The 8451-nt window shown below is 51.0% G+C and overlaps 1 protein-coding gene across 1 annotated transcript in view; it reads left to right on the top strand.

The window, feature by feature from the left end:
- The first annotated feature begins 7534 nt into the window (after positions 1 to 7534).
- The window catches only part of BMP8B (bone morphogenetic protein 8b), a 32969-nt gene continuing 32052 nt past the window's right edge, over positions 7535 to 8451 (top strand). The window contains exon 1 of the mRNA XM_021672099.2: positions 7535 to 7868. Within this exon, the coding sequence (XP_021527774.2) occupies positions 7535 to 7868 (334 nt within the window). The remainder of the gene's footprint in view (positions 7869 to 8451) is intronic.

The following is an 8451-nucleotide window of genomic DNA, read 5'->3' as shown; positions in this document are numbered from 1 at the left end:
CTTGCTCTGTTGCCCAGACTGGGGGGCAGTGGCACAATCATAGCTCACCGTAACCTTGAACTCCTGGGTTTAAGTGATCCTCCCATCTCAGCCTCTCCACAGTCATGTGCCACCATGCCCAGCTAATTAAAAAAAAATTTTTTTTTTTTTTTTTAGAGATGGAGTCTTGCTATTTTGCCCAGACTGTCCTCAAATTCCTGGCCTCAAGTGACCCTCCCACCTCAGGCTTCCAAAATACTGGGATTACATCACTTAAAACAATTATGGGTCAAACACAGTGGTCCACACCCATAATCCCAGCATTTTGGGAGGCTGAGGCAGAAGGATCACTTGAGCTCAGGAATTCAAGACCTCATCTCTACTAAAAAATAATAACAAATTAGCCAGGCCTGATGGCATTGCTATAGTCCCAGTTAGTCAGGGGGCTGAGGCAGGAGGATTGCTTTAGCCTGGGAGATAGAGGCTGCAATAAGCTACGATTGCACTCTAGCCTGGGTGACAGAGAGATTCTGTCTCAAAAAAAATTATAGCAAAATATAGAATTACAATTTTATCTATTTTGGGGTGTACAGTTCATGGCATTAGATTAATTCGCATTATCTGTGGCCATCACCTTGTCCATCTCTAGAACTCTTTCATCTCCCCAAACTGAAACTGTGTACTTATTAAACAGTAAATCCCCATTCTCCCCTTTCTCTAGCCACTGACAACTACCATTCTATACTTTCTGTCTCTGTGAATATGACCACTTTAAGTACCTCATATGAGTGGAATCATACAATATTTGTTCGTTTGTGTCTGGCTTCTTTTATTTAGTATAATATCTTCAAGTTTCATCCATGTTGTAGTGTGTGTCCAATTTTCATTTCTTTTTTAAGGCTGAATAATATTCCCTTGTATAGACATACCACATGTATTTATCCATTCATCTTTTGATGGACATTTAGGTAATTTCTACCTTTCGGCTACTTTGAATAGTGCTGCTATTAACATGGATGTGTAAATATCTGTTCTTTTTTACTCTCTCCCATTCTTGTGAATAAGGCAAATCTATATATAGAGAAAGTATTTATATATACTATCCTAATAGCAAAACTGCTGGATCATATAGTAATTCTATATTTAAATTTTTTTTTTTTTTTGAAACAGAGTCTCACTCTGTTGCCCAGGCTGGAGTACAGTGGCACAATCTCAGCTCACTGCAGCTACCGCCTCCCAGCTTCAAGCGATTCTCCTGCCTCAGCCTCCTGAGTATCAGGGATTACAGGTGTGTGCCACCACGCCCAGCTACTTTTTGGTATTTTAGGTAGAGATGGGTTTCACCATGTTGGCCAGGCTGGTCTTGAACTTCTGACCTCAAGTGATCTGCCCACCTCAGTCTCCCAAAGTACTGGGATTACAGGTGCATCACAAAATGAATTTAATTTCAGGTGGAAATCTTCAGAAATACCCATTTTCACTGGCTTCTAAAATAAATGTGAGAACTTTAAAACCGCTTTTTCTTTTCTTTTCTTTTTTTTTTTTCTTGAGATAGAGTTTTGCTCTTTTTGCCCAGGCTGGAGTGCGATGGCACGATCTTGGCTCACCGCAACCTCCACCTCTCAGGTTCAAACGATTCTCCTTTCTCAGCCTCCTGAGTAGCTGGGATTACAGGCATGTGCCACCATGCCCAGCTAATTTTTGTATTTTTAATACAGATGGGTTTTCTCCATGTTGGTCAGGCTGGTCTTGAACTCCCAACCTCAGGTGATCCACCCCCCTTGGCCTCCCAAAGTGCTGGGATTACAGGCATGAGCCACCTCGCCCGGCCAAAACTGGTTTTAAACCATACACAACAATGTTTAGTGTACTCTGGACCTTTCATGTTGTGCTACGTGTCCTTCTGTTTCAGCAGGATGCATTCTGATGAAATGAATCCATCTTATCTTTATCTCTGCTAGTGTTATTTATGTTGAAGGCTACTTTACCTGACTAATAGAGCCACTCCAGTCTTCTTTCTCCTTTATTTGCATGATGTATCTTTTTCTACTTATTTACTTTCAATCTAGCGGTGTCTTTATATTTACAGAACAGCTCTTATAGAAATCATGTCATTTGTTCTTGCCTTTTTTCGTTTTTCATTAATCATCTGACAATTTCTGACTTTTTTAAAAGACAGGGTCTTGCTGTGTTGCCCAGGCTGGCCTGAACTCCTGGGCTCAAGTGATTCTCCCGTTTCTCCCTCCTAAGTAGCTGAGATTATAGGCGCATGCCACTTCACCCATCTTCTGACTTTTTTTTTTTTTTTTTTTGCGACACAGTCTTGCTCTGTTGCCCAGGCTGGAATGCAGTGGTACAATCTCAGCTCACTGCAACCTCCACTTCCTGGGTTCAAGTAATTCTCCTCAGCCTTCCAAGTAGCTGGGATTACAGATGCACACCACCATGCCAGGCTAATTTTTGTATTTTTTGTAGAGATGGGGTTTCACCATGTTGGCCAGACTGGTCTCGAACCCTGACTTCAGGTGATCCACCCCCCTTGGCCTCCCAAAGTGCTGGGATTACAGGCATGAGCCACCATGCCCAGCCCATTTCTAACTTTTAATTGGAGCATAGTCTACTAACAGAAGGTGACTTGACCCATTGACTGAAGACTCCCCCATGAAGACAGGACTGTCTCGTTACATTTATTTGTTTCTTTATGATGTGTAAGCACACCCTGGAACATGATGAACTGGATTTTCCCAGCATCCTGTGTGCACCCAGCTAGGAAAGCAAATGAGACACCCTTTGGGCCCTCAGCAGTCATTTAATGAGGCGTTACAATGCACTAACCTCATGGTGGCCTCTGGGGCTGACAGTCATGACTTAGGACCTCACTGTAGGATCCTGTGATAGAATTAAACAGGGCCTCAGATTACAAAGGCAAAGGTTAAATGTGTCGCTGTCTGTTAACATGAGATAATCTCCATTCCTGTATCATGTTTCTCTTTTCTTTTCTTTCTTTCCTTTCTTCCTTCCTTTCTGTCTCTCTCTCTTTTCTTTCTTTCTTTCCTTCTTTTTTTGAGAGAGTCTCACTCTGACACCCAGGCTGGAGTGCAGTGGCGTAATCTCAGCTCACTGCAACCTCCACCTTTCAGATTCAAGCGATTCTCCTCATGGATTTGCATTTGGGGCTGATGTGCAAGAGAGCTCGTCACACAGTGAGAGAGTGAGCCTCGCCGGCCACTGACCCCTCCTTCAACACAGCTTGGTGCTTCTGTTCTTCATCCCCGTGAAATTATGAGCACTTCTTAGTGAGTTTGTGAAGGTTGTGAGATCCATTCCTTGAAACTGGTAAGAGGCTATACTTTTCAGAGGCTATTTCAGAGAAATAGAGGCTACTCTGTTTCACAGATACTTACTGAAACCCTAAATGCAAGCGTGGCACTGGGATCCAAAGGCAAATTAAGATGATGGCCCTTCTATTGGTAAAAGGAGTGGTTGAGAGAGTGAGGGAAGGAAGAAATGACTCTGCCCATGAAGGTGGAGAGGGCACCAGGAAAAGGAGGTGTTGCTTCAGCCGCATCTTAAAGGGAGGTAACACCTGAGCAGACAGGCAAAGGGATTTCCCTTCCTGGTAGAGGAAACTACATGTTCAGGTGAACAGACGTGTCAACAGCAGGACAGGTAGGGGACCAGAAGTATTCCCATCAGACTGCAGCAAAGAATATGAGGTTAGCAGACAGACAAGACTGTGGAGATGAGTCGGTAGCAGGGACCAGACCACTGGGTCCTGGACACTTATCACATTGTGCCTTGCTGGTCCCCAAGATGTGTTCCTCAAAAACTAAAAAGTCATAGTCACATGCATTTGGAAGAAGCCAAGTTAAGGCTAAACAGATTTTTTTTTTTTTTTTAACTGCAGGACTTCTCAGAGCTTACAAAATGCTAAGTGCATGAGGGATCTCCCAACAGGGAAATAATAGAGAGCAGTGTATACTGAACCCCTGTTGTAGGAAAGCCGTCAGAAGCCTCACCTGGGGAAATTCTGCTATAAGCAATGAAAGGCCATGAAAGGACTCAGATTTTCATTTGGAAATGCATTCTGCAGAATGAGTGAGGGCTGGGTGGGTGGTGAGATGAGAAACAAGGAGACCAGTGGGGAGGAGGTGCTCCATGAAACACCTGAGTGTAAGGGGGCGTGCACAGGCTCAGGGATTCAAGAAGCATTCCAAGGTAGAATCAATAGACTGAACTGCCTTTGGGAGGAAGGGACCTACATCGGCGCCAGGGTTTTGGTTTCTGGCTCTGGTTGTGTCTCATCAGTCATTGAATATAGCTTCTGGCATCCAGCAGGAAGGCCTGCTCTGCTAATGTATTTGGAGTTGGGTGTGACTGTATGGCGGCACTGAAACCTCAGTGGGTGAGCTCATCACCAGGTCGAGTCTAAGAGGGAGAACAGGACTGTGGACAGACCCAGGGGGAACATCTGTGTTTTAGAAGTGGGCAGGGAGGAGTGGTCAGCAAGGGAGCAGGCATCCTTGAAGCCAGGGGAGGAGAGTGTTGCAAAAACAAGAGAGCAGTGTGTAGTGACCCTCCACATGCAAGTTACAACAGCAGAGAGATGTTTTAATCTATCAAATCAGCAGAGATTTATTTATTTATGTATTTAACAGTTAGAGCTAGTGTTAGTAAGGGTGAAAGAAAATAAGCACCCTCATGGTATTGGAGCAACAGGTAATATGTATCAAAAACCATAAAAAGTATATATGCTCTTTGATTCAAATATTTCATCCCTACATGCCTGTAATCTCAGCACTTTGGGACGCTCAGATCACCAGAGCCCAGGAGTTCGAGACCAGCCTGTCCAACATGGCAAAACCCTGTCTGTACTAAAAATGCAAAAATTAGCCAGGCGTGGTGGTGCACACCTGTCATCCCAGCTACTCAGGGGTCTGAGGCACAAAGACCACTTGAACCCGGGAGACAGAGGCTGCAGCGAGCCAAGATGGCATCATTGCACTCCAGCCTGGGTGACAGAGCGAGGCTCCAACAAAAAGAAAAATTTCATCTCTAGAAATCCATCCTAAAGAAATCACCATGAATGCACACAGATTATTCTATAAGATTGTTCATAACAGCATTGTATATAATGTAAAAATATAAAGATATTACCTCATAACATAAGCTTGACTAAATAAATTATGATGAAGAAATACCAAGAAGCCAGTAAAAAAAAAGTGTGAAATAATTAATGGCATAGTAAAATATTGCAATATAACATGAAGTGAATAAAGCAAGTAAGATACTATTTTTTGTATTAAAAATATATACATACATATAAGAAAAAGATGCATCAAATATTACCAGTGGTTATCTCTGGAAACAGGGATTTGGGTGATTTTTAAAGTTTTTGGGAGTGAATTTTTAACTTTCTATATTTTCAAAAGTTTCTACAATAAGCAAGTTACCTTTGTAATCAGGAAAAAGTGGTTCTTTTAGTGCTCTGAATAGTATAATAATAATTTTTATTTCATTTCATTTTATTATTTACCTGGCCTTGCAGAAATTTACCTCTTTGGTAAAAGACAGAGTAGGCATGTGCTTAAGACATCAGCAAATGACTATTTACATTAATAATATATTTAATAGAGAAAATTTTATTGAAGTGATGACTTCAAAATGTGATTTTGGGGGCATTATACACTTGCTTGGAGGTTTAATCTTCAATCCATGTGGGGGGTACCATAATCTCTGGTGCTTAGGGCCCTTGTCTAGCCCCTGTGAGGCCCTTTGCAGTCCCTCCCTTGCCAGCCCCTACAGCCTCGGCCATTTGCCCCCTGGGCTCTCCAGGCTCTACTGAGCAGCTGCCCACCTGCCCCAGCGCAGCTCCACTGCTGTGTGACCTGGCATAAGTCCCTTAACCGCTGTGTGCCTCAGTTTCTTCATTTGTTAAAAGAGGAGGTTCCAATGGTATGTACCCCCTAACAATATGCGAGCATTACAGAAATGACACGGAACACGCACTCAGAACATCCCTTGCGCGTGGCAAGTGCTAACTGTTACCTGCCATTATTAGGCTCCCCGGCCCAGGGTCTCAGGGCCTTGGCACAAGCTCTTCCCTCTGCCTGGAGCACTTTCCTCCATTGACCTTTCCTGGCACTCCAGGTCAACTCCAGCAGTCTTCTCCGGGCAGACTAGGTGTCTTCCCCTTCCGAAGCGCCTGAACCACACATGAATAAATAAAGCGAGAGCGCGCCCAGGAAAGAGCAGGGTGTACAGAAACGGGCTGAGTCAGTCCAGGCGTTTCCGCGGGGATCCTTCTCCTGCCAGGCCTGCACGGGGGCCGTGGCACTGAGAAGATGTGCACGGGTGGCTGCCAGGTGCTCTGGAAGGGCCCCAGAGCTCCTGGCTGGGCTGGAGGCGGGAGGCCGAGTCTTCTCCGCGAAGCTGGATCAGTACCGGAGGCGTGCATTGAGGACTGGCGGGGGCGGCCCGCCTGGGGACTGCCCGGGTGCACGCGGGAGCCAGGTGGGGGGCGCGGGAAGGAGCAGCGGGGCAGATGCTGGGAAGTAGGCGCCCGCAGCAGCCCACGCAGGGGCCGCGGGGAAGGCGCCAAGAGGCGGCAAGGGGCCGCGGTGGCCGGAACCCGGGCCGGCTGCTGCAGGCAGAGGAACGTGCCCCACCTTCGGGGCTTGGCTGGCACCGCCCGGCCCTCCAGGACTGTGGCAGCATCCTGGCCTCTGTTTACTCATCTGTCTCCCCAGGACCAGGCTGTCTTCCTGGGGCAGCTCAGGTGGGCAAGGACATCATCTGATTTTTTACTCCTGGGCGCGTTTGGGGCAAGGTGAAGGCAGCTCCTGGAGTCCACAGCGACCTCCGCATACCACAGCGAGGCGGCCGGGTGGCACCACTGGCGGGACCCTGACTCGGGTCCTGCTTTCCCGGGACGGCGCCGCAGCCCTGGGATCTCTGCGCCGAGGCCCGAGGCAAGAGCCACGACGGCCCTGATCACGCTGACGTCCTTGCTGCGGACCCCTCGCCCGGGCCTCCCACCAGCCATGCCGAGGTCGCACCTCCCGGTCGCCCCACCCGCGACACCGGCCGCCGCCACTGGTCCTCTCGCGGGCGTGGCCCCCGCGCCCTGGCCCCGCCCCCGCGCCCCCATTGGTCGGCCCGGGGGGGGGCGGGCGGCACCGACGGCTGTGCCGGGGCAGGGACTCGCGGGAATCTCACCGCCCGGGTCGCTGCCGGAGCTCGCCCGTCGCCCCTGCGCTGCGCGGACTGCGGCCACAGCCAGACAGGCGGGCACGGCGGCAACAGACGGATTGGCGGACAGTCCTAGCCCGCGGAGTAGCCCCGGCCTCGAGGCGCTGGCGTCCGCGTCCGCTCGGCCGGGAGCCTGGGCAGGTGCCGCGCGGGAGGCGCTCCGGGGACCGCGCTGAGGCCGCGGATGCCGCCCGCCCGGTCCCGCTGACCGCCGAGCCCAGCACCCCACTAGCCGTCGGGGCGTCCCCGGGCCCAGGAGCGGCCGCGGAGCCGATGCGCGCCTGCTGAGCACCCCCGGCCCACTATGGCCGCGCGCCCCGGCCCGCTCTGGCTCCTGGGCCTGGCGCTGTGCGCGCTGGGCGGGGGCGGCCCCGGCCCACGACCCCCTCCCGGCTGTCCCCAGTGGCGTCTGGGCGCCCGCGAGCGCCGGGACGTTCAGCGCGAGATCCTGGCTGTGCTCGGGCTGCCCGGGCGGCCCCGGCCCCGCGCGCCACCCGCCGCCTCCCAGCTGCCCGCGTCCGCGCCGCTCTTCATGCTGGACCTGTACCACGCCATGGCCAGGGACGACGACGAGGACGGCGCGCCCCCGGAGCGGCGCCTGGGCCGCACTGACCTGGTCATGAGCTTCGTCAACATGGGTGAGTGCGGCTGCCCGCGCTCCGCGGGGACCCTCGGAGTGAGCTGGCTGCAGGGGAGAGTGCGTGCGTCCGCGGACGGTGCCGGGCCCTGGCCGAACCGAACGGGGAGTCACAGGCGGTGGACGTGACCCCCAGGGGAGTGCGACCACCGTGGCCAGGGAAGGTCTAAGGGTCCTGGGGCACCCTGGGCTGCGGGGTGGTCAAGAGCAGGGTGGAGGGAACTGTGGACTCCCAGGGGAGTCCTTCACCCTGCCTTCACCTGCCCCAAACGCACCCAGGTGAAGACAGTAAGAATCAGGTGATGGTCTTGCCCACCTGGGCAGCCCCAGGAAGATAGCCTGGTCCTGGGGAGACAGGTGAGGTAAACAAGGCCAGGATGCTGTCACTGTGATAAGGGCAGTACTGAGGAGAGGGCCAAAGTTCAGCGTGGAAACCTATGGTCACATCATCAGAGTGACCAGAGCTGACCCGGTGCCCTGAGTCCACAGCAGGCTCTTCCCTGTGCCCTGAGTGGGGTGCGGCTGTCAGGGGAGCGGCTGGGGAAGGAGCAGACCCAGCTCGGTGGGGCAGGACTGTGGCCTTG

Source organism: Aotus nancymaae, unplaced genomic scaffold, assembly GCF_030222135.1.
Source record: "Aotus nancymaae isolate 86718 unplaced genomic scaffold, 86718_ANA_hifiasm-v0.15.2.pri h1tg000007l, whole genome shotgun sequence".
NCBI classification, from domain to species: Eukaryota; Metazoa; Chordata; class Mammalia; order Primates; family Aotidae; genus Aotus; species Aotus nancymaae.
Note: the sequence above shows the minus strand (reverse complement) of the source record. Positions and strands in the feature narration are given on the sequence as shown.